At 32.6% G+C, this 27,657-nt stretch overlaps 1 protein-coding gene across 1 annotated transcript in view; it reads right to left on the bottom strand.

The window, feature by feature from the left end:
* Rfx3 (regulatory factor X3) overlaps nt 1-27,657 on the bottom strand; it is a 310,795-nt gene that overhangs the window by 152,474 nt on the left and 130,664 nt on the right. The window contains exon 2 of the mRNA XM_076843440.2: nt 26,030-26,154. Coding sequence (XP_076699555.1) covers nt 26,030-26,146 — 117 coding nt within the window. The 5' untranslated portion in view covers nt 26,147-26,154. The remainder of the gene's footprint in view (nt 1-26,029; nt 26,155-27,657) is intronic.

Raw genomic sequence — 27,657 nt, 5'->3', positions numbered from 1 at the left:
ATAGTACTAGCTATATACCAACCTTGAGGGAAATGACAAAATAGTTATTCTAATTATTTTCTGTAAGACATTCTGAAAAATGCTCAATTCCTCTTTTGTAGAAACTAAGCTAAGAAATACTGATAGATCACCATGAAAACACCTGATGACTTTCTTTGTAGACATAAATTATAAATAGATTTGTTTTAAATATTTATTTTTTCAGTTGTTGTTGGACACAATATCTTTATTTTATTTATTTATTTTTATGTGGTGCTGGATCAAACCCAGGGCCTCAAATGTCCTAGGTGAGCACTCTATCATTGAGCCATAATCCCAGCCCTATAAGTGGATTTTTAAGATTTATATAGAAGTTCAAAGGCCTAAAGTAACTAAGACTTATCATGAAATAGAAGAATACTTTCAGAGAACTTTGTGCCACCCAGGTTGTATACTCACAATAAAACTTTAACAATTAAGATAGGGAAGTATTGGCATTAGGTTAGTTAAAATGATCAATGAAACAGAATAGAGCTAGTCTCAAACAGTCCCATAAACATGTGGCAACTTTTCAACAAAGGTGCCATTATATTTCATTGGGAAAGTATCTGAATTGTAAAGAAAATTAATCTTGACATTTCCACTATACTCTTGATGTAGCCTCGTAGGAGCTGAGAATTCACAGAGGCATACTGAGATCATAAATGCCTCAGTTCAAAAATAATACACTTTTCCTCACAATCTACTCTACAGTGTATGCTACAGGGTCCAACCTAAGTATAAAAGGAAAAAAACACAGGTAAGAATTTTTTGTCTTTGATTCTGTTACTTTTTCCTAGGAGAGCTACATATGAACCACGTAAGATATAGTGTGTTTCTTTCTATTACTTGCTTTTCTTCCCTTAACAATATATCTTAGAGCTGTTTTCAGGTTATAACCATGTGTAACTGCAGGTACATATATCCACAACTACTTTTATTTAACTTCAGAGTACTCTAGAGTATAAAACATATTTAGCCATTTCAATATTAGTGAACATTTAGGTTCCTTTTTTCTCTATTATAAAAATTGCCATAAAGAAATAATACAGCTGTTTTTATTAAATACTCTTAAGGTAATGCTTCTTTCAAAGTGTTTACTGGTGATTTTTTTAATTTTTATTGATGAACAAACAATATGAAGAACTAATATTCATATGGTTTAATGATTAATCTATTGCATTGGTTAGTCTTTACTGATCTGTAGACTCTTATTAAACAGAATTGATTTTTCTTCTCATAAGCTTCATGTCTTTTTATCATTAGGATTATTTATGATGTTTATTAACTATTTTGAGTTTTAATGATTTATTTGTTTTGAGACTATGGTTCCCTGGCTGCCCTCAAATTTGCCAACCTCAGGCCTCAGCCTCCCAGTAGCTGGAATAGTCATGCATTACCACAACTGGCTTCCACAATTGGATTATTAACCTTTATTTGGCAAAATATATCAAACTTTTTCCTTTAAGCCTGTGGTGTATTATGTTCTACATAAGTTGATCTCCTCTTCCTAAGATTAGGAAATAAGATTCTCTTGTTTTTGTTTCTACTAGAGGTTTATAGTTTTGTTTGTTTGTTTGTTTGTTTGTTACTGGGGATTGAACTCAGAGGGCACTGGACCACTGAACCACATCCCCAGGCCTATTTTTTATTGTATTTAAAGACACGGTCTCACTGAGTTGCTTAGCACCTCACCATTGCTGAGGCTGGCTTTGAACTCTCAATCCTCCTGCCTCAGCCTCCTAGGGTCACTGGGATTACAGACATCAGCCACCTCACCTGGCTTGAGGTTTATAGTTTTAACACTAATTAGCTCTATAGTCTATTGGGGGATCTTAAGACAAAAGTGGAACTTCAGTTCCTTCTAAAAAAGACATTTTCCCTAAGACCATTTATTCTACTATCCACTTTTTATTTGAAATGATACATTTATCATGAAAGAAATTATTTTTTACAGAGGGATCTGCTTATTTATTCCTGATCTAATACCACTAAGTTTTTATTACCATGCATTTTTAGCATGTTTTGAGATTAGGCAGAATAAGTTTTCCTCCATCACCATTCTATTTTAGCAAATTTCATTGGCTATTTTTATGTATATTCTTTTCCAGAAACTTTGGAATCACCATTTCAATATTAAAGGAAACTCATCTAAGATTTTCAGTTTGATTATATTGAAATTACACATTCATTTTAGAGGGAAATTCTCATTCCTTATAATACTCAGTCTTCCATCAAGAAATACAGTAGTCTCTCCATACATCCTTTGCAGCAAAATTAATTCTCATGTTAGACTTTAGGATTTCTTAATTGCCCTTCTTATGTGAGTTGTATGCTTCACCCCAGGGTCAGTGATCATGAATGAGCTAATATGAAGATTGTTGGCAGATTTCAAAGTGGTATGGTAGGGATAATTTTAAAAATGCTCCCCCCAAAGAATAAAAACCCTAATTCCTATATGAATAGGAATAGGAATATAATCTAAATATGATCAGAAATTCCTCCTATGATTATGTTTTATGTCACAGAAAATCTTTTTAAAAATGAGTCCTGATCTAGCCCTATAAGCCCTTAAAAATGGAGGGTTTCTCTGGCTAATGGCAGAAAGGGAAATAGGAGAGCCAAAGCATGAGAAGTCTTCATTATTGCTTTGAAGATGGAGCAGCATTACTGTTGCTTTGAGCATGGAGGGACCACAAGAAAAGATATGAGAGTAGCCTCCACAAGCAGAGAATAGATCAGAGCATACAGCAAGAAAAAAAACAAATCACAATCCTGTAATTGAAAGGAAGGAAATAAATTCTGCCAACAAACTGAATGAGTTTAGAGTAAATCCTTCTCAGGACTTCTAGGGCCTAGAGGAATAGACACATTCATTTGACTCTTGTGAGATATGGAACAGAGAACCCAGTCAAGACTATCCAGACTTATGAATACAGAAACTATGAGATAATATCTGTGTTGTTTTCAGCTAAGATTTGCTGCAATTTGTTACAAAGAAAGGGAAAACTAATCCAGAGAGGCTCCAAAGCAACTGTTACCAAACTGTATACCTCATTTGTTTTCCAGATTCCCCAGCGAAAAGAAAATACACTCCCAACCACTTTCCCCTTCTTCAATTTCATTGTTACTGAAATTCCCTCATCAAGACTAAAAGACACAGCAACCTGAATACTGAATTTCCTACTATATTTTAAGGCTTCAGTAAAGTGAAAAAATAGTTTTTCCTCATAAAGTTTGAACAGTAAAGGTAAAGATTTAAAACAAAAAATATATCAACAAAATATATCAAAGAACAAGAAGGAATCTGAATATCACTGAGTAAAATACCTAATAAAAATTTAGAACAATAACTATTATCAAACCCCCAAATCCAAAATTAATTTCACCATATATATGAGATAGAGTTATTTCAGTATTTTATCCACATACTTGTAGTGACTATAATGTTTTAAGGTAATTCAAGCAATCTCAATTCTACTAGTATAAATTGCTTACTGTTGACCTTCTACCTCTAAGTGAAAAAAGTTAATTTACTATATAATACATTAAATTTTTGAGATTTTTTCATATTCTAAGAAATACTTAATTATTCACATTCTGAAATCAGTTTGAAGAAATCTGTACTGACATATAGCTGAATTATATAAATTTAAAAAAAGATATAAATTTAAAAAGATATAAATTTAAAAAGGTATTTTAAAGAAAATTTATAATTGTACAAGGCTTACAAGACTGGAAATGTTTCACCATTTTTTTGTCTATATGCTTCTAAACTGTTTGAAATCTTTTTAATAAAATTGTTGCTTTTAGCACTTGTATGTTTTTTTAAAGGAATAAGTAAGTTAAAGAAAGAAAAAAGAGGTAAATATGAAAGATAATGATTTCAGTTCCAAAAGGATTGAGAGAACTAAATTACAAAATCGATGGTGGGAGATAGGAGGAGACAGAGGAAAGTAAAAATATGAAAAAAGAATTGAAATAATTTAAAGATTAAAAAATATATAGTACAGAATGATTACCTTCTATTATAGTTTGGATCTTAAATGTCCCTCCAAAGGCCCATCTATTGAAGGCTTGGTCACCTAGCCTGTGGCATACTGGGAGGTGGTGAAGCCTCTAGGAAGTGGGGCCTAATAGAAGGAAGTTAGGTCACTAGGGGATTCCCTTGAAGGGAATATTGGGACCCTGCATCCTTCCCCTCTCTTTCCTTCCCAGCCACCATGAGGTAGAAAGGTATCCTCCACCAAGTGCTTCCAACATGAAGTAATGCCTTACCACAGGCACAAAAGCAACAGAGCCAAATAACCACAATCTGAAACCTCTGATACCATGAGTCAAAAAAATCTTTCCTCCTTTAATGCTGATTATTTTCAGATATTTTGTCATAGCAATAGAAATCTAACACCTACTTATTCAAAGACTGACATGAGAGTTGATGAAAAAGACACATTCACTCATTCCATTGACTAAAATAAATTTCAGAAGTTAATTCTCTTAAAATTGATTTTTGGAATTACTGACCAATACCATTTTTCTCAAAATTCTAATTTTGATAAAATTTTAAAAAATCATAGTGATAGATTTAGAAATCAATGTCTTTCCTGAAGCTTTGATAGTTGCCATGTTAGTAAGAGATTTCATTTTTTAAAATTGATATTCTTTAATTTCTCCATAGTTTTTGACTCAGTAAAAAAATAGTTTAAAGATATATACTTAAGATATATATCTTTATATATCTTAAGTATATATACTTCCCCCAAGGTATCCCTCACATTGTTGGGGCCAGTTTCAGTTAAATGACAATTATCAAAAACGCCTGGCCACTAATTCTCAACTATCTGGCCAAATGTCTGGCACCTCACAAAAGAGAAAGATTCTTCTGAGTTAATGTTTTGCCCATTCCTGAACACAGTGCTTTATAATGTGAATTGGAAAGGGAGTTAACTTCCTTATTATGTCATCCATTTATAGCTTATAATAACTAGGTTCCCTCCAAAACAATGCCAGTTCTGATATGGATAAGAGAAAGATAAGCTTGATCCTTGAAGGCAGGGATGTATCTGACTCTTTTACTACTTATCACAATTCCTGGTATAGAGTAAATCCTTAGTAAAGATTTGTCAAAGGAAAGAAGGCAGATTCAAACTGATTACAACAAATAGCTTTGTGCTAAAAAGAAAAAAAAAATCACACAGGCAGATGGCACATCAAGGAAAAAGGATATAAAGAGAATTAAATTTTAGTGGCAGGAGCAAGAAAATTTCAGTTCTCATGCTATTCCCGTCTTGATCCATTTGGGCTGCTGTAACAAAATATCATAAATTGTGTAGCTTATAAACAATAAAAATTTATTTTTCATAGTTCTGGGGGCTGGGAGGCCCAAGATTAAGGCAGATGTGAAATATGATGAGGGCCAGCTTTCTGGTTCATAAACCACAACTTCTTATTTTGTCCTTACATTGCAGAAAGGAAAAGGGGTCTCCCTTGGGCTTCCTTGATAAGGGCACTAATCCTACTCATGAAGGTTCCACACCTTATGGCCTAATCATATCCCAAATATCCTACCTCATGGAGGTAAGGATTTCAACATATGAATTTTTCCCACAAATAGAAACATTCAGATAGCAAAGTAGTTTTATTTTTCCTGACTTCATGACGTTATTTAATAGCTCCACAGACAACTCTTTTATCTCAAATTCTTTTATAAGGTATGTGATTTTTTAAAAGAGAAATCCTATTAATATGTAATCTGTGAATTAGAACAGTGCTTGCTCCTGAGACTGGGAGATGGAGAGGGTAGAAGCTGACTAAGAAGAGGCAGAGCAAACTTTCTAATGTAATAAAACTGTTAACATCTTGATAGGAATGAGGGTAATACAGATACAGTCACTTCTCAAAACATATTGAACTCTATCAATTAAATCCATGTTTCACTATAAATAAAGCTCACTGTCAATTAAAGGCAAATAAATATGTATATAAAATATTTTTTTCTTTTCTTTGCTACATATAAAACATTTAAAAACTAATGTTCAGGACTGGGGCTGTAGCTCAGTGGCAGACCACTTGCCTAGCATTTGAGAGGCACTGGGTTCCATCTTCAGAACCACATAAAAATAAACAAATAAAATAAAGGCATTCTGTCCATTTACAACTACAAAAAAAATTTAAAAAAAACCAAAAAACTACTAATGTTCAAATCATGACATGTGGCCACCATAGTAGGATAAGTATCCGCTGGGTAATGACCAAGAAAATAATTAAAAAGGAAGAGTCTTTAAATTATCATTTTAACATAAAATAAATCCTTTTTTAAGGAAGCAAATTACTGAATCATTTTATTCTGCTTAAAGGAAAAACTGATTAGACACAGCATTTAATTTACTTGATATTGAATATGTATCACTGAAATGGGACTTAATAAATGCTATCAAGGGTGAGTTCTATAAACATAACAGTTGTCTGTTTATATTTGTAGTAGCTTTTATTTTTCAAAATGAAGAGGTTTCTATTTATAGTGTTAGCAATTTTTTTTGCCAATGGAGTTAATAAGATAAAGAAAATGACTTTAGATACTTGCCAAATAATGTAACCAACTCATTTTTTTAGCAGCAAAGTTAATTCCTACGTTTAATTTTAATACTTTATTTATATTAGAGCAAAGTGCTTAGGATTAAATCAGTGTTCCCACTTACACAGTTCTAAAATATATTATAATTAACAATCAAATAATGGATACAGATATGCTATAACTTTGGAGATAATTTCAGTGATTTGTATAATTAAAATCATTTAAATTTCCATTCAATGAAGTAATAAATTATTAATCAACTATGAAGTTTTACATGTGCCCAGAAATTTAAATTATATAAGACATCTATTTAATAAATGCATCATCTTGAAAAGGCAGCTATGGAAAATAAACTCATCAACTTAAGTAAGATGAACAGAAGCTGGAGAAAGTCCAAATTACTAAATGATTGGAAAATGGCTTAACAAAGGAAGCCTAAAACAATGTGGGTTATTAAAGAACAGAAAGCTGGGGTAAAATTTAGTTGAACTAATAGGATGAGCACAGAGACCTTCAGTAATCTCTGTCCATTGAGAAATAGTCTAAAAAGTTAAAGTCAAGTAGTGCCCTGAAATGACTGTTTAGGTACCTAGAAAACTTCCCTTTCCAATTTAAAGACTTTAGAGACAAATACCAAAATAGCTATAAAATTTTTATCTCTGAAAATATTTAGCCACAGTAGAAATTACTTCTTAATACATATGTAGTGAATATTATGTGCTGTATGCCATGTCTACACATATACCCTTCACCACTCCAATGAACAAAGTGCAGCTTCTCACTACAGGGGAAATTTATCAGAACTTAAGGACCCTCTTGCCTACCTGAACAACAATCAGCAATGCCAAGAAAGTATCAATCCCATGGATATCCCTCTGCCAATGACTGGCAACAGTCAGTATATAAGTACCCTGAGCTTCCTCACAACTCAAGCAAAATAACTTTGAGATGTGCTGTGACGATGGCTCTCAGATTTCTCCATTGTGATTCATCATCAGTTATCCACAGTTATAACTTGTGTAATAATAAAATTCATATTGAATAAAGCCCCTCACTGTCTCATTTTTCCAATATCCTACTGGTATTTCTAGGGATTACCTCTCAACTAAACTACTGGTACTCAAATTCTTGTTAAGAGTTTGTTTCTTTAGTACTCAAACTAAGGTAACATATATGTCATTTCTATGTAATATCTCTTTTACTTGTATTTCATAATCATTTTAATAGTTCCCCCAATTTTATGTAATTAAAAAACTTTTTAAAACAACAAGAGAGCTGGGTAAAAAATTTCAGTTTTCCAAGATGAAAGAGTTCTTGGAATTAATTTTACAACAATGAGCACTTATTGTAATATTTATTTCCTAACAATAAAATTTACCATCTTATCTACTTAATAATAGTTAATATGGTAAATTTTACCACAATTTTTTAAAACTACAGGTTTTAAAAAAATCAAAACACTGGACTAGATGATTGATATTGAAGATCTCTTCCACTGCATAGTCTTTGAATTAGTATTAACAAGAATTACACAATTTATCACTATCCTAATACAAAGTCCATAAACAAAATTAAAACAGAAAATTATTTATTTCATAAATATTATCCATAATATTGTAACCATTAATCTCTATGATCCAAGGAATGAGCTTCCACAGCACACCTCATAGCATTCTCACAGTTAAACCTGGGTCAAATCAAGTCATGTCCATTTCTGCCACCTCATCCTGATTCTGAATCCCATTGAATAAGACCTTAGCATGCAAGACTGTCCTGTCTTGACCAGCTCTATGGCAAATTGCAGACACTGAGTTTATTAAATTGACTGAAATCAGCAAATCATCTGCCCATAAATTCCTAAGTTTCTCAATACAAGCTGATAAGATTTCTAAAGTAAATAAAGTTTATTGTTTTATTGTAATATTTATTTCCTAACAAAATTTATCATTATTAAATGATCTATATTCTTACTCTGGATTAAATTTAAAATTTTAAAAGATTATTTATACCTATTTAAGTGTATTGTGAAAATACATTTAATAAACACATATTAACTACTCAATAATGGAAATAGAAGAAACTATTAGTGATCAAAGTAGTAAATATTTAGCTCACCAATAAACACATAAAGCTCAATATCATTATTTATCAGAGAAACACAAAAATACAGTTCAGCCACAATAAAACCCACCCACATGGATAATATTCATATATTGCCAAAATCAAGAAGGAATTATTGGAGTGATATACTTAAAAAAATATGGATTTTCATTTTGTAATGTTTATACAGGTAACTATTATTTGTCAAAACACATCAAACTGTGTACTTAATTAGGTGAATTTTATTATTGGTAATTTATACCTTTTTCTATAAAATAACAGTATGGTAAACAATATTTTAGTTCAATAGTTTCAAAAACATTTTTGATCATTTTCCCCTCTTAATGAAAAAAATACTTATAATTTACATAGGCACTTTACTGTTTAATGAAAGAATATACTATATAGTATAGTACATTTAAAAATAGGGATTATGAAAGAAAAGGATAAAGATCAAATATTTAAATAAACTATTAATTCATTAGTGAATTTCATGGCTTAATATATTACTAGGTAACAGGTTCATCATGGAAAATAGTGGACATAAATGCATACAACAAAAATTATGTCAATATTCAGAACTTTTAGAGGTAGCTACAGTATAGACAGTGTCTTTAATTTGTTATGTGACTGTCAAAAGATGAAAGGAACCCAACCTGCCATCTTCATTGATTCTACCTGCCATGTTAGTGCTATCTTTCAACTTATAGGCTATTTGTAGGAATTTTTTGAAGCCACTTATCCATACTATGAAATTAGTTTAATTAAAATTAGATCATGCATTCCATTAATCCATCTTCCTGAAAACAAAAAATGCAAGAAACATGTAAAGGGCTAATAACAACTCCTCTTGCCTCAGGATGGCTCATTTACACATGTGATGTATATGCTTGTATCTTAACCGTATTTTTTAAAGAAACAAATTCTAATATTTCCTTCCTATATTCTAAAAGTCTTCTTGTACAAATATGGACTAAAGATGCTATACTTTGGATTTCTTTCTTTTAGTCTAATTGCTGTGGCTAGGATTTCCAGGACTATATTGAATAGGAAAAAGAGGGCATCGCTATTTTGTTTCAATTTTTAGAAGAATGCTTTCAATTTCTCTCCATTTAGAATGATGTTAGCCTTGGATTTAGCACATATAATTTATATAAAGTTGAGGTATGTTCCTACTATCCCTAATTTTTCTAGTGTTTTAATCACAAATGTATGCTGAATTTTGTCAAATGTTTTTATTCATATTTTGATATAATCATCTGATCTCTGTCCTTAAGACTATTGACGTGATTAATTATATTTATCAATTTCCATATGTTGAACCAGGCTTGAATCCCTGGAATGAACCCCACTTGATCATGGTGTACTATCTTTTTAATATCATTGTGTATGTGATTTACTAGTATTTTATTAAGAATTTCGGCATCTATGTTCATCAGGGATATTGAAACTATCCTTATTTGCCGATGACATGATTTTATATTTAGAAGACCTAAAAAACTCCACCAGAAAGATTCCAGAACTCATAAATGAATTCAATCAAAGTAAGAGGATACAAAATTAACATCCATGAATCAATTGCATTCCAATACACCAAAGATGAATCAGCTGAAAGAGAAATCAGGAAAACTGTCCCATTCAAAATAGCCTGATTAAAAAAAATATATATCTGGGAATCAATCTAACAAAAGAGGTGAAAGACCTCTACTATAAAATCTACAGTACACTAAAGAAAGAAATTGAAAAAGACCTTAAAAGATGGAAAGATCTCCCATGTTCTTGAATAGGCAGAATTAATACTGTTGAAATGGCCATACTACAAAAGCACTAGACAGATTTAATGCAATTCCTATTAAAATTCCAATGATGTTCTTCATAGAAGTAGAAAAAGCAGTCATAAAATTCATTTGGAAAAATAAGAGACCCAGAATAATCAAAGCAATCCTCAGCAAGAAAAGTAAAGCAGAGGCATCACAATGCCAGACCTTAAACTATATTACAGAGCTATAGTAACAAAACAGCAATGTTATCAGCACAAAAACAGACATGAAGACCAATAGAACAAATTAGAAGATACAGAATCATACTAACAAAAATACAGTTATCTCATAGTAGACAAAGAAGCCATACCCATACATTGAAGAAAAGACAGCCTCTTCAACAAATGGTGCTGGGAAAACTGGAAATACATATGTAGGAAAATGAAATTAAACCCCAGGGTAGGAGGAAAAGGGAAGGAGTAGGAGAGTAACAAGGATGTGATGGTCATCATTATACAAAGTACATGTATAAAGACTTGAATTGGATGTCAACATACTTTATATACAAACAGAAATACAAAAATTGTGGTATTTATGTATATTAAGAATTGTAATGCAAAAAAAAAAATATCATTACCTTAGATTAGGTAGAGGGAATTGAAAGGAGGCAAAGGGAGGGGATGTGGGGAAAAGAAAAGTAGTAGAATGAAACAGACATTATTACTGTATGTATGTATGTGACTGTATAACCAATGTGATTCTACAATATGCATACTCAGAAAAATGAGAAATTATATCCCATCTATGTATGATACATCAAAGTATATAAGTGCATTCTACTATCATGTATAACTAATTAAAACAAATTTTAAAAATTAAAAAAATTAATAAACCCCTATCTATCACCCTGCACAAAGTTCAACTAAAAGTGGATCAAGGGCCTTAGGCATTAGACCACAGATTCTGAGCCTACTAGTAGAAAAAGTACATCTAACTGTATACCATATTGGCTTAGGAATGGACTTCCTCCATAAGAACTCCTCTTGCCTCAGGATGGCTCATTTACACATGTGGGGAAAAGAAAAGTAGTAGAATGAAAGAGTAAAGGGCAAAGAGTAAAATCAAGAAATCAATAAATGAGATGGTATCAAGTTAAAAAGCTTCTTCACAGTAAAGGAAACAATCAAGAATGTTAACAAACAGTTTACAGAATGGGAGAAAATCTTTACCACATGCACCTCAGATAGAGCACTAATCTCCAGGAAACACAAAAAGCTCAAAAAAATTATGCAATCTAATATAATTCCTATTATGCTCAAAAAATTTAACACCAAAAACAAAACAAAAACCTAATCAATAAACAGGCTAAGGAACTGAACAGACACTTCACAGAAGAAGAAATATGAATGGTCAACATATATATGGAAAAATGTTCAATATCACTAGCAATTAGAGAAAAGCAAATCCAAACTACACTATTCAGAAGGGCAATTATCCAGAATATAAGCAACAATAAATGTTAGCGAGGATGTGGGGAAGAAGGTTCACTTATACATTGTTGGTGGGACTTCAAACTGGTGTAACCATTCAGGAAAGCAGTATAGAGATGCCTTAGAAAACTTGGAATGGAACCACCAAGTTGACCTAGTTATCCCACTCCTTGGCATATACCCAATAGATTAAAAGCAACATATTACAGTGATGCAGTCACATCAATGTTTAACACACTTCAATTCACAATAATAAAGCTATGGAACCAACATAGGTGCCCTTCAACAGATGAATGGATAAAGAAATGTGGTATATATCAAAATTACTCAGCCACAATACTATAAAGATATTGTGTTGCCTCTTGCTTTACTTTTCTTGCTGAGGACTGCTTTGGCTATACTGGGTCCCTTATTTTTCCAAATAAATTTTACGACTGCTTTTTCTTCAGAAGAATGAAATTAAGAAGTTTGCCAGTAAGTGGATGACAATTATCATGCTAAGTGAAATCAACCAGTACCAAAAACTAAAGGCAGAATGTTCTCTCTGATATGTGGATAGTAATCCACAGCAAGGAAGGGGAAGATTAGAAGTTCACTGGACTAGATAAAGGGAATGAAGAGAAGGGGGAGGGGGTGGAAATGGGAAAGACAGAATGAATTGGACTAAGTGAGACTATAATGAAAGCAGAAGGAGAGATGATCCTATAGTCATCAATTTATAATACAGTTTTGGAGAAAGACAGTACTTACATAAATCAACTGAAATTATAATAATGAAAGAGTCTGAGAAAGAAAGGTATATGGGGTCAGAGTGAACAACTAAGAAACTATCTAGATTGGGAGATCTGACACACTTTCCTGGGACTGTGACTACTGACCTCTACTGTTCTCCAAAATAATACTAAAACATGCACAAATGTAAACTGAAATATAAGCAATGACAGTGATGGAGCTAACAAGTACAATGAAGCTTCTCTTGTATTAAAGCTACCTGTGATATCATTTAGCCTTGATCATTTTCATATTAAGGCTGGTTCTATTCTTCCTCATTATCCCAAAACAATTCAAACATTTCAAACTAGCACCAAAGAGACCATAAACACATGAAAATGCATCAAAATTGAGTGGCAGTCTCAGTTACAATGCAGTGATTCAGATAACATGGAGTCTATTCATAATTGCATTATAAAGACTATCTAAACATAATGCTAAGTAAAGTTAGCCAATCCCAAAAAAACAAAATGCCAAATGTTTTCTCTAATATAATGAGGCTGATTTGTAGTGGGGTAGGGAGGGGGAGCATGGGAGGAATAGATGAACTCTAGTTAGGGCAGAGGGGTGAAAGGGGATAGGAGGGGGCATGGGGTTAGAAATTATGGTGGAATATGATGGTCATCATTATCCAAAGTACATGAATGAAGACATGAATTGGTGTGAATATACTTTGTATACAAGAGAAATGAAAAATTGTGTTCTATATATATAACATGAATTGTAATACATTCTGCTGTCATATATAAGTAAAAAAATAATAAAAAAATTTTTAAAAAGGAAAAAATAGAAATATCTAAACACACATACATACACATACAACAACAATACACTCACATTTAGGATACATGAGAATATATCCAAACACTTTGAGAAACACCACTCTGCAAAACTATTTTCTTATCTTCCATTCCTTACAGAGTACCTCAAATAAAAATCAATTATTTGTACTCATATCTGTAAAATGCTCTGCAGCTTACAAAGCACTACACAGATTTTCTATTTTGCTCCTTATTACAGTCCAGGGTAAATTATTTCTATTTCAGAAAAAAAGAACACTAAGACTGGGAGGCACTTCTTCAAGATACAACCCCAGTATAAAATTTCCCACAGTTGTCCCCTCCTATCAACTGACTCCCCTTCTAGTATTATTATCCGTTTCTCCTCTTTGCTCCCACATACAGAATACATCAAACATGGCCAACATTGCCACTCTTTATGTCATCTTCTGTTTAGCTGTAAGGCACACAGTTCATGACATATAACAGATACTCAACTAATGTTTAGCAAATGAACTCCTTAGTTAAATTACAGAAAATGAAGCTCAGGGAGATTTAAGTGATTTGCTCAATGAAACAGATGATCAGTAGCAGACATAGCATTCTGACTTACATTTGAGATCAAATTGGGGTCACTGTCCCTTTGGCCCATATCTCTAGTCTTTTGGATCAATACTATTGCTTCATAGGAAGCAGCAAAATAAAAATCTCTTTCTTTTAAGAGTATTATAAAGTATTATAAAGAGTATTAAAGTATTATAAACCAAAACAAAGGCAGAAACATAATGTAAGCTCAAACATTAAAAACATTATCTAGAAATCATTTTATGATTTCAATCTACAGATATTATAGATCGATTTTTGAAAAAATTAATACTAGTCTGACTTATCATTTTTTTCTCTTAATCAAGAGATAACAAAGTTAACCTGAGAATCACAAATGGGACAGTGCCTCTTTGAACCTGAGTATATTAAAAAGCATTTTTATTTAAGAATCACCTTCCCTTTTTATGTCCAAAGTACTTCCTTAGGTGTAATATTTTCTTATTTAATCTCTCTTCTTTAATTCTAAATTTTTTTAAAAAAAGGTGAAATTGTTAAAAACATGAAAACACAGATATAATAATATCCAAAACTATCAATACTTAATAAGCCAAAAGTAAAAATAATAAAGGGAGATAGACAAAAAAGTCATTAAAAATCATGGCTTTAGTTAGCTATGTAGATTTACGAAAAGGAGCTTGAACAACTTTAGAACCAGAAATGTCATTATTATGATTATTTTATAATTAATTTGTCTATTTTCCTTGACAATAATTTAGCTTTCATTTTCTAGCAATAAGATCTTTAAAGTCATACTTAGTTGTACTACCAGTTCTTTACATACTTCTGTTTTTGAGGTACACTTTTTAAATTACCATTTAAAATCATGTCTTTCAGACATAAATAATAATCTTTAAGGCAATGTTTAAAAATTAAGGCTATAAAACAGTGAAAAGTTATATCTTTGTATTTAATTGAAAAATTTGCATTCTTAACTAGTTGTCTACCACTCAATAATTAATATGTTGCTGAAAAAAGGAATATAGGTAAATTAAACTGTTTTATGGTTTAATAAACTGATCTGATGAACATGGTTTTTCCTGGGGTAGAAATTATTGCCTGGACTTTGTATGACCAGGATGTATATTATTACTAATTAAAATAAAAACTGAAGTAACAAATTAGCTAATTATTTTTTATTATTTTTACTACTAGGAATTAAACTCAGAGGAACTTTAACACTGAGCTCCATTCCCAGCCCTGTTATTATTTTTTATTTTTTGAGACAGGTTCTCACTCAGTTGCTTAGGGCCTCACTAAGTTGATTAAGCTGGCCTTGAACTTGTGATCCTCCTGCCTCAGCCTCCTGAGTCTCTGGGATTACAGATGTGCACCACCATATCCAGCTTAATTATTATTTTTGAGTTTGGGGTCTGATTTCCAATTTTCAATACTTTTGTCTATTTTCCTTGAGAATAATCTAGCTTTCATTTTCTAGCAATAAGATCTTTAAAGTCATACTTAGTTGTACTACCAGTTCTTTACACACTTCTGTTTTTAAGATGATCCTTAAATTCTGTAATGATCATTTTCTATATATGCTATTCTTTTCTTTCTTAAAATATTTATTTTTTTAGTTGTAGTTGGACACAATACCTTTATTTATTTATTTTTGTGTGGTGCTGAGGATTGAACCCAGGGCCTCACACATGTTAGGCAAGCACTCTACCACTGAGCCACAGCCCCAGCCTTGTTTATTTTCTTAATGGTAATATCAAGATAGAAAAGTTGACGGGGAATATAGAGAAAATTGAGCACAAACCTCAAAATTGAGTTTACACTTTCATCTTTCCTTTTTATAGAAATGATTCACCGACGTGATATAAAAGTAACTTAAATTTGAAATCGTTTTTTTTTTTTTTTTGAGAAAACTCTTGTCACTTAGAATAAGGCAAACTTTCTGATTTATATATATATAAAGATAAAGCAGTCAAGCAGTCAAGGCCAAATACTATTATCCAAATAAAGTTATTTCAATTCCTTGAGCCCCAGTTGCCTTACTGATAAAACTGAGATAATACCACCTACCTTGAGGGTTGTTTTAGGCTTTAGAAACAATAAACCAAACATTAAGTACAGAATGGCACAAAATAGGTGCACAGTAGATGGCAGCCACTGTAACTGTAATTCTTTGTTTCATCTGGACTTCTTACAAAAGTAGACAGGGTAAAGTTCAAAATGATAGCTATTGAAGAAAACTTAGATTTCATAATGCAGACTGAAATATGATTCATAAGTTCAAGATACAAGATTCCTAATATAACTTCCCACCATATCTCTCACCATCACTCTTTCCTCCATCCATGTCCTGTTTCAGCTCCAAAAACCCACAAAGTTGTCTTTTGCACCAAGTTTTCCAACACTCACTTCCCTCAAAAAACACCTGCTTTTATTCCCCCATTCTTTACCTCTATACCTCAAATTTAGCTTAAAGTCACTCCCTCTTGGAAATCTTCCTTGGATAGCCACACACTATAAATAACTATTTTTATTTGGACCTTAAGTTTCTCTTTGAGACACACGTAGTAAACAAACCCAGCTCTATGTTGAGCTCTATTAGACAGAGAGTACATTTCAATATAGATAAAGAATTTTGGGCTGGGGATGTGGCTCAAGCGGTGGCACACTCGCCTGGCATGCGTGCGGCCTGGGTTAGATCCTCAGCACCACATACAAACAAAGATGGTGTGTCCGCCGAAAACTAAAAAATAAATATTAAAAAAAAATTCTCTCTCTCTCTGTCTCTCTCTCTCTCTTAAAAAAAAAAAAGGAATTTCTATTATTTGCTTTGGCAAGAGGATAGATACTGTGGTAAGAGGATAGATACATGATGAGGCTTGGTTCCCATAATAATAGTGTTGAGAGGTGTTGGGGCTTTGAGGAAATAATGCTTTTTTTTTCAGGAGTATGCAAAGTTGGATTGGTAACTGAATTGGTAGCTATGAGAATGGATTGTTAAAAAACACAACTGACCATCCTCTTGCTGCCTCTCACATGAGCTCTTCTGCATGCATCTGCTCACCACTCTTACACACACTCCATGCCATCTGCCCTGAGGCCCTCATCAGAAGCTGAACCGCCATCCATGCTTAGCACTTCGACTTGCAGAACTTTGACCTAAATCAACCTCTTTATACAGTACTCAGTCTCAGGTATTTTGTTATAGCAAGACAAACCTGACTACAACAAGTTTTAAGTGTTCTGTTTAAACATGTTCTAAATTATTCAAATTATATTTAAACAGAGTGTCAGTTATCCAGAAGGTTTCTACTATTTACTCATGTTAAAAAGATGTTTAGGATATATTGAACTTTTCAAGAAAAAAATGAAAAGAGTAACAATGTTGAAACTGATATATTAATAGGCAAATTAGATATTATCAGGAAACCAATTATATCACTCTAAGAATAAACTATAAAGGCAACTAAAATAAGTCTATACAAAATCTTACAATTTAATTGATTTGTTGGAGAAGAAATTAAACTCTATGAGGTTCTTTGGCATAGTTCAAGCCTCTTCTAACTAGAAACTCATTAGGCTGGCTATTAATATTTTATTTTCACCTAAAGTCTTATATCCTACTAGAAAACCACATTTGATTCAAAATTATTATATTTCCTGAGCTGAATAAAATATTGGAGGTATTCCTGATTGCTTGATTTGAATGTGTCCCCTAAAGTTTATGTGTTGGAAACTTAATTCCCAATGCCACAGTGTTGAGACCTTCAAGAGGTGATTAGATCATGAGGGCTCTGACTGCATGAATGGATTAATGACTTTGTCATGGAAGTGGGTTCATTATCTCAAGACCATATCTTTTCTCATCTGAGCGGCCTCAAGGACTTGAACATCCATAGATTTTATCCTTAGAGGGTCCTCTACAGATACTGAGAGATGATTGTAATAGTAAATATATATTTATTAATATGTATCATATCCAGGTACTATCCTAAATTATTTTATAAAGTATAATATTTACTATTTAAGTTAATAAGAGACAGATATTATTATCACTATTGAATAGTTATGGAAAGTATGTCTTAAAATGGTTAGTATTTGTCCAGAGTTATAACTAGAAAGGGTTAGAGTAACGATTTGAATTCATACCTCTCAACCAAACCATAAAGCCTACTCTCTTAAACTCCACCAAATCTATTCTCCTCAATGAAGTGCCCTCAAATACAGGAGAAGTTCAAAAGCTAGAAAGAGCATGGGGGCTGGCAGGGGTGGGGGGAGACGTTCAACAGTATCAAGTTACAAAGATTCTAAAGAATATTGGGTTTAGCTTGCCTAAAGTATGCAATATCAACAGTTACATGGGTAGCATCCAAATTTCATAGGATTAATAACTGGCCAAACAAAAGTGAAATATAGCAGAGCAGTACAGATGACAATAAGGAAATACCTAAAGAAATCAGTCAACTGGACAGGGAAGAGAATTACAATTCTAATGAGGGGACACATGTGAAGATACCAGAAACAGGTTATCTGATTCCACCTTCCAGAAGAGATTCTTGTGCAACATTATTCAACACCCCTCAATTCCTTGGTCTTCTCCCTCCATCCAGCATAGTTTGCCTTATTTCCTTTGAACTATTCCATGTTTTTCTCTGCCAGATATGGACTGCTCCAGTTTGTTTTCTTGCAAACTACAACTTTTCGTTCAGCACACAATTTAAGGGTCATAACTTTGATGAAGACCTCATTCTCAAGGACAGTCTCCATCTTATTCCTGAGGCACTTTATATACAATTCCACAACCATAAGAAAAAGCTAATTTCCTATGACAAGGAACCATGTCAAATTACCTTTGAAAACTTATCATTTAATGTAGTGCCTGGCTCATTCTTCTTAAAATATGGTACTAAGAACTAATCACAATAAACTAACTACACATAAAAATGTATATTTTCTTAACAGAAAATCAAAGATTATGATTACTCAACTGTTTAAATAATTGAGCCCTTATTTTTACAAATATTCAGTAGAAATGGTCAACTAAAGGGCCTTCATATTGGATTGGACTAGCAAGATTTACTTCAATGTTAAACTGGTACCATCCTTTGAAATATCTTAATGTTTTATGGGATACTAAAAATCATCAGTTTTGGTTCAAAAATAAATATTCTCTTGAATGGCTAAAAATCACTGTAATTTTTAAAAATGACATTCAACTGAAATTCATTTCAAATATAACTCCACCTTTAGAATTTCTGCTACAATCTTAATTATGAGAATATTGACCTCTCAGGGAACGAAGCCAATGAAAATCCAATCTCAAAGTAAAAAAAAAAAAAAAGAAGAAGAAGAAGAAGAAGAAGAAGAAGAAGAAGATGAAGAAGAGAAAAATATCTTTGCTTCAGTTGATTATCTGGAACAATGGTCTCAAATGAAGAGAATTCTATTCATGCCCACCAAAGCTAGGACTGGAAGAAAGCAAACCCCTTGACCCTCAGCAAAAAGGAAAGACAAAGACAAGAATGATGGGGTGCAGAATCTCAGGCTTAGCTCCCCAAGCTAGAAGGGGGGCCCGTTTAATACACCACTGATCAAAACTGATCTAAAAGAAAACTCTGTTATGGAAAATTAATCATAGCAATAATATTTTTTTATTTAAATCATTGTTGATTGCTTTGACCAAATAAATTTCTCATTGATATATTGCTAATTATCATGGTTTATTTTTTATTAAATACTACTAGAAATTTGCCAAACAAAAGAGGATGAAATTCACTTGGGATTGAAACTGTGGTCTAAGGAATGTGAGGATCTGAAAAGGATTCAAATTTTTTATGTATATATGACAGCAGAATGCATTATAATTCTTATTATACATATAGAGAACCATTTTTCACATCTCTGATTGTATACAAAGTATATTCATACCAATTTGTGTCTTTGTACATGTACTTTGGTTAATAATGATCATTACATTCCACCATCATTTCTATCCCCAGTCCCCTTCCCTTCCTATGGAGATTCCTTGGAAAATTGGTAATAGAATCACCATTTGACCCAGCTATCCCTCTCCTCAGTCTATACACCAAAGGACTTAAAAATAGCTTACTACAGGGACATAGCCACATCACTATCAATATTTATAGCAGGACAGTTCACAATAGCTAAACTGTGTAGCCAACCTAGATGCCCTTCAGTAGATGGATAAAAAAAATGTTGCATATATATACAACGGAATATTACTCAGCAATAAAAGAGAATAAAATCATGGCATTTGCAGGTAAATGGATGGAGTTAGAGAAGATAATGCTAAGTTAGCCAATCCCCAAAAACCAAATGCTGAATGTTTTCTTTGATATAAGGAGATTGATTCATAGTGGGATAGAGAAAGGGAGCATGGGAGGACAGAAAGATTCATTTTAAACCTGAATTTCTAGAATATATTTCTTGAAGGTTAGGAGATAATTTTACAGATAATCATAATAAATAATTCTTTTGGCGTTTCACTAACACTTTCTCTTCTATAATCTGACAACTCTGGTTGAATCTGTTCCTCAAGGAAAATGTTATTATCTTTTGACTACAGGGATAATACACTGACTCCTCAGGATATACCATAACTTATATGGCAATGCTAAATATTTGGCTGATAGTAACTCAAAAGAAACAATATAGCTGCATTGCTGTCTGTTCATTCTGATAACTCAAATTATGAACAAAGATTCCCAGTCAACATAGCTTATTTAAATAAAAAGGGTCTTTCCTGAATATAATCACATATAATATAATATAATCACATATAATGTTTGAATGTCCCAGTTATATAATAAAGACTCATAAGATACAATCTCTCTGAATCCCTGCCTTAAAAAGGTAAATTAGAGTGTCTCATAATAAAAGGACTTCAGTAAAGTTGTAAGTATCTTTGAAAAAAAAATTCTTTGAACTCAATACAGGTCCCTTAATCCCCAGACGCCATTGTACCTGGGATGTTATGTTTAAAAGTTACAGAGACAACACACTTTCTCATTTGGGAGAAAAAGATTTGTGCCCTCCTCCAAGGAAAATGTAATACAGTGAGAGTAGAGTGAACTATAGCTGCAAAGACAGTTAAAGCTGGGAAACAAAGGGAGAAAAAAATTCAGGAGCTATATAGTTCAAGATGGTTTAGGAAATGTCCTCAGTATCCACAGTATTCCTGGAGTATGCTGGAGCCCAAGATTAAAACAAGAAATGAAATTCTAACTTCTGTCAAGGTTCTACCTTGAAAAGAACCTAATTTGGCTGGATATGGAATAGTAAGAAGACATTTCCTTTTCCCTTCTCCTGGATTTTTAATTTAGTTATAGAGCAAGCAGGATCTCCCAGATTTAGGCATAAAATAACCCTAAAGAATAATCCACATGAAACTCTTAAACAAGTCAATCAAGACAGATGGAAAGGGAGGGGTAGCAGTCCATTTTTAGTCATATCCTACAGAAATACCTTAGTCCAAAAAAGTATTTTTAAAAAGATAATAGGAATACATTTTGGTTTCTAATCAAGATATTGAACTTGAACGTTTTTATGGATTTTATTGGATTGGGCAACAATGCCTATATTTAGGAGCTAAGATTATAATATTTCCTAAAACAATGAAAATTTACATAAGAAATTGCTGTAATTTTATATAAAAAGACCATATCATTCTTTCCTCAGAATTCTCTATTCCTGAACAATATTTTACAAATAAAAATAACAAATTCACATGTGAGGTCACATAAATGAAATTTCATAGAAATAATTTGAGAATCAAACCTTATTTGATTGACAGTGAAATTAGAGTCTTTAGAGCTTTGAAGAAACAGAAGTGTATAATATTAGGATTTTGAAATTGCCTGTTTTCCCAAAATTCCAAAATATATATAATTATGTGTGTGTGAGTCACACACACGCATGTGCGTGTGTGTTCATGCGTGCACACACACACACACACACACACACATACACACACACCACCAACCACACACATTAGCTGTAGGCTTTCTCTTTAATGGTCAAAGCAAGGCTACTGAAAAGTTGGATCAACAGAATTAACTACTCTTGACATTAACACCATGATTTCAGTATCTATCATGAGTCACTAACAAAAAGCTAGAAGCTTTAAAAGGCATTTCTAATACAATTTTCAAATTCCAGATAACATGAACACATTAACAATTCAAACATTATAGACATGTTAAAAGCAATAAAAAATTACTATAGCACCATTATAGTCAGTTATAGACTTATATCCACAGGGACACTGTTAGAATGCATCAGGGAACTTCAAACATGACACATTCTTGTTGGAAAGAAAAAAAAATTACAAAGGAGAAAAAAAATCCTTCCAATCACCCTACAAGGAGGACATAACAAGCATCTCCAGGCAAATGTAACACTGACTGACTATGTAAAATAAAACACTATGTTGACAAAAAGAAAATGAGAATTCTCACCTTCTTCACTTGATGTAAGGTAATGTAAGGTATCACCTGCCTCAGATATCCCAGAGGAAAGAGCTAACTTGAGGAACTAAAAAAATATGCCCACTGGCAGGGAGCCATATGGCCTAGTACAGTGTGTTTCAAAGAATGGTCCGGGTAACACTGAGTTTCTACTTCTGTCAGCAATCTACTTTTGTTTTTTATTTTTCACATATTTAATATAAAAAGTAATTCTATTTAAGAAACAATCAAATCATCCCCACCAATCTTATATAATAAGGTGACTGGCCTTCCCAAAATTTGGGGAAATGTTTGGGGGTCTACTTTGATTTATCTCTGCACTGAGAAAGACCAAACACCTGTGACACCATATGAAAACAGAAGAAGTAAATTAATCAGTGCAATAAATAACAAACTCTCTTTCCTCACTCAGATCCCAGATGCCAAGTTTTCACCCACCCAGCAGGAAGTTGAACAAGTCTTCTTTAAAAATATGGCCAGCCAAAGAAGAAAAACAAAGACATGAATATCAGAGATCTCCTAACTAGAAAGCCCAGTCATATGGTCCCATTTTGAAGTCAACCAAACCCATTCATGCATTCAAATCAGTTTATTACAGAAACATTTTAAAATATGGATAAGCACTAAAGGTTATCAAACATCTAAGAAAAGCTTTAAACATGAAAAACAGAGACAAAATAAAAGAGAACAAGATACCTTGAAAGAAACAGACAACATAAGAACAGTTCAAAAACTTTTTAAAAATCAATATATTTGGAGAGAAAAAAAACAGGAAATAAAACATGATGTTATAAGTAGGAATATAAGGGTAATATTTTTTAAATACTTGAAAATAAAAGTATTTTATTATACACTCCTACTTCAGGGCATGACATCATGAAATTTCAAAAAATTCGTATTTAAATATTGTGTAAACTTGGAAAGAAAATCACCTGAGCCCCATACAAAGATCAGAAATCAGAATGGTGTTTCGTTTTTGCATAGCAATCTTGCAAATAGAAGAAATGTAATCATTAAATCCAGGGAAAGTAAATGAGTTGGGCAAGAAGAAAAGGCCATCACTGCTAACTTTATGCTAGATTTAAACTGTATTTAAATATCACAGTATTAAAAGTAAAAACTACTGATCTACCAAAATTAAAATGTAACTATTAAGTTGAGACACATGAAATTCTTGTTTTGGGGGCTGGGGTTGTAGCTCAGTGGTAGGGTGCTTGCCTAGCACATGTGTGTGAGGCACTGGGTTCAGCACAACATAAAAATACATGAATAAAATAAAGGAACTGTGCCCATCCACAACTGAAAATATATTTAAAAGAAAACAAAAAGAAATTCTTGTTTTTGTATATTAGGGAATGGAAGAGTGTGTGTGTGTGTGTGTGTCAAAAAAGAAGTGCATGAGGGTTTGGGATTGTGGCTCAGTGGTAGAGCGCTTGCTAAGCATGTGTGAGGCACTGGGTTCAATCCTCAGCACCACATAAAAAATAAATAAAATAAATGTATTGGGTCCATCTACAACTAAAAAAAATTATTTTAGATAAAGAAAAGAGCATGCTAAGAAAATTCTTAAAACTAAAAATTCAAGAAGCAGCCAGGGACATAGCTCAGTGAGAGCTCTTGCCTAGCATGTGTTAGGCCTTGGGTTCAATTCACAGTACAACAATCAATATTTTTTTTTTTAAATCAGGAAATAGTAAAATAAGTATTGTTACGTTTAAATACATGGAAATAAATATCAATATACTAGGCTAAAGAGGTAAATAAAAAGGAGTGGTTTATGGGAAAAGGAAAAAATTCTGTTTTTTTCTAAAAAAAAGATAGTAAATATGCTCAATTATTTGACTCTTTTATACTACTATATATATTATGTAAGACCTATAGTAAACACTAGATGATATATACATTAAATTAGAAAAGAAGAAAAAGAGGAAGAAGAATGGAGGAAAAGAAAAGACAAGGTTCAGGGCAGAGAGTCAGATATATACCACAGGTATTTTAATATCTCAGGAGGGTACTTTCTGGATATAAGAAAACTTTCTCTGTCATATTCTTGTTAGAGACAGGCATTCTCCAACAGTGCTCTTCCACAAATGAGATAACAACAAAACCAGAGTGAGTTTCATTGTTCAACATTTTCTCGTTTAAGTTAGATATGGAGAATAAGACCTCAGTTCTCTTAACCTGTTCTTTGGTTAACATAATATAAACATCCTTTTCTGAATAATGTTTACTTTTTCAAACTGGTAACAACATTAATAATCCAGAGGCTTTTAAAACTTTATTTTATAGAGACTCATTTTTAATGATTAAAAATTTTTAAAAAAGGTAAGAAATATAAGATACGAACGAATAGAGTGAAACATAAAAATTTTTCTGTAAAACAAAACTACATATAGTCTAACCTAAGAAACTTGGAACAGGAAGGATAGGAAGGATGTATGTGTATATGTGGTAGCAATAAGAAAAGAATGTACTAAGATTAAAACTACACAGTTCTAAAAATTAGTTATTTCAGATATTTCACCCTAAAACTCAAAGACTTGTTTTTGGTAGTGCTGGGGATTGAACCCAGACTTCTCTAGCCTTAGCCCTCCTGACCCCACACCCAATCCACCTCTGTATCTTGAAAAGAATATAACCTTGAATCCTTCTGCATATCATTTATGAAATGATACCACTCTCCCTATACTTATTTATACTTGTAGGAATAATATTTATTAAAGATTCTCCTACACACTAAGAATTTACAGGCAAATCTCAAGTATCAAGATAATGACATATGACATACAATCTTTCTTATGTTCTCATCACTCTTTGGAAGAAATGATAGGCCAACAGGTTTATAATCCAAATGCAGAACTATTAATTGGCATGAACAGCATTTATTTTGTCAGTATCTTTCCAAAACAAGCCAAATTTGCCCTGAGCATGAATAAAACCTGTAGTAAAAATTTGACAATGATTCTTTTCCAACTTTTTAAAAGGGATGAGTCACTCCAGACCTTTAATATAATTTTATTTTCATTAGACAGTATTTAGCAGGCATCTAATGCCAAGACTTTCTAAACCACTACAAAGGCAAAATCCCTGACTATAAGGTATATGCATGCTTTCCTTTATTAAGTGCTACTGTGAACCAATTAAGTATTATTCCTGACCTTGCAGTATGAAAGAAATAAGAAGATGTAATAAACAATGGGGAGAGGAGAGAGAAAACCCTTCTTAGTGGGATTAAGTCAGAAGAAAACAACACTCTAGGAAATAAGAGAGGCTCTTTCAGAAGAGGGATTATAATCTGAGTAGTCTTTGTAGCTCTCTCTACATCCTAGCAAAGAAACTAGCAATACCCAGACTATGCCTAAAGACTGAACTATGCCAATCTTAGCACCCAAAGAAGCAAGAAAGTCCAAATAATCTTTGGATTTAGCTATGCTGGATGCTGCACACAATAAAGGTCACAACCTCCCCTCTGAGGACAGCAGCTCCTCACCTGTTGTTGTACTGGTACCTGCTGTACCACTTGCGTAGGCACTGCTGCTTGACTAGCCACAGATGTCTGTAAAGTCACTGTCGAACCTGTGTCCGACCCAGTCTCTGATGTCTGCATGATGGTCTCTGAAATACATGAAAATAGAAGTAAAGTTTAAAATGTTCACCTTGCATGCTGAGCTTCATTTAATTTGTTCTTAATATCCTATTGGGAGACTTACAACTCTCAAAATACCTCCCAACCCAATATACTGCCATGACAACTCATGCATGTTTATAGTCTTTCTGACCACTTTTTAAATAAATGCAGAAAATTACTAATCCACATTTTCATTGAAAAAAATCCTCACTACCTCTTAACCTGAGATAATAAACACTGAACATCATTGAAAGCTACCATGCTAGATTTTGTTATAAATTATTTCAATCTCTTTTTTATTTATATGTGACAGCAGAATGCATTACAATTCTTATTACACATATAGAGCACAATTTTTCATATTTCTGGTTGTATACAAAGTATATTCACACCATACATCATGTAGTTTGTATAATGATTTCCATCATTCTACCATCATTTCTAAACCCATGCCCTCTCCCTTCCCCTCCAACCCCTTTGCCCTATCTAGAATTCATCTATTCCTCCCATGTTCCCTCTCTCTATCCTACTATGTATCAACCTCCTTATATCAAAGAAAATATTCAGCATTTGTTTTCTTGGGGATTGACTAACTTCACTTAGCATTATCTTCTCTACATTTACCTAAAAATGCCATGATTTTATTCTCTTTTATTGCTGAGTAATATTCTGTTTTATATATATATGCGCCATATTTTTAATCCATCCATCTATTGAAGGGCATCTAGGTTGTTTCCACAGATTCAAAATTATTTCAAAATTCTCTTAACTCTCAGAACACAAGACCTAACTGGTTATAAAATATGTCACAAACTATACTTTCTAGACACTTTCCTAGGTTATATATGTAGAAAAAGTAATTTCCAAGGTCCTTTCCAACTTAAAAACTTACAATTTGGTAATCTAAAAAAAGTTTACATCCAAAATCAACTGATATACACAAAACTAGCCAGAGGATCAAGTTCACTAATTTTCTTTTTTTTTTTATTGGTTGTTCAAAACATTACAAAGCTCTTGAAATATCATATTTCATACATTAGATTCAAGTGGATTATGAACTCCCATTTTTACCCCAAATACAGATTGCAGATTCACATCGGTTACACATCCACATTTTTACATAAGTTCACTAATTTTCTTAGGCTTTCTAGCCTTGACACGTCACCCTTTTCACTACTTACACATTCAATAAAATAAACACAAATTTCCTTACTACTAATCAGGGACCAAAATTCTAATTTTCTTTCCTGTGGTGGGAGGGACAGTATTTAATTGGTAGCCTAAGAATATTGTATCATAACTTAAATCTATAAAAAGTAGAGTGAGCATTAATTTTCCCTAAAAAAATTTGTTTTTAAAAAATCTGAGTATTTAGTTCTCTCAAGGAGAAAATTAACCCCTCTCAGCATCTTTTGTCGTAGCATGACCTCTTCCAATTCTTCTTCCCCAAACCTTCTATCATCTCATTCAACTTTATAAATAAACCTCTG

Source organism: Callospermophilus lateralis, chromosome 2 (assembly GCF_048772815.1).
Source record: "Callospermophilus lateralis isolate mCalLat2 chromosome 2, mCalLat2.hap1, whole genome shotgun sequence".
In the NCBI taxonomy this organism is placed as follows: domain Eukaryota; kingdom Metazoa; phylum Chordata; class Mammalia; order Rodentia; family Sciuridae; genus Callospermophilus; species Callospermophilus lateralis.
The sequence above is the reverse complement of the archived record's forward strand: the minus strand, read 5'-3'. Positions and strand labels throughout refer to the sequence as shown.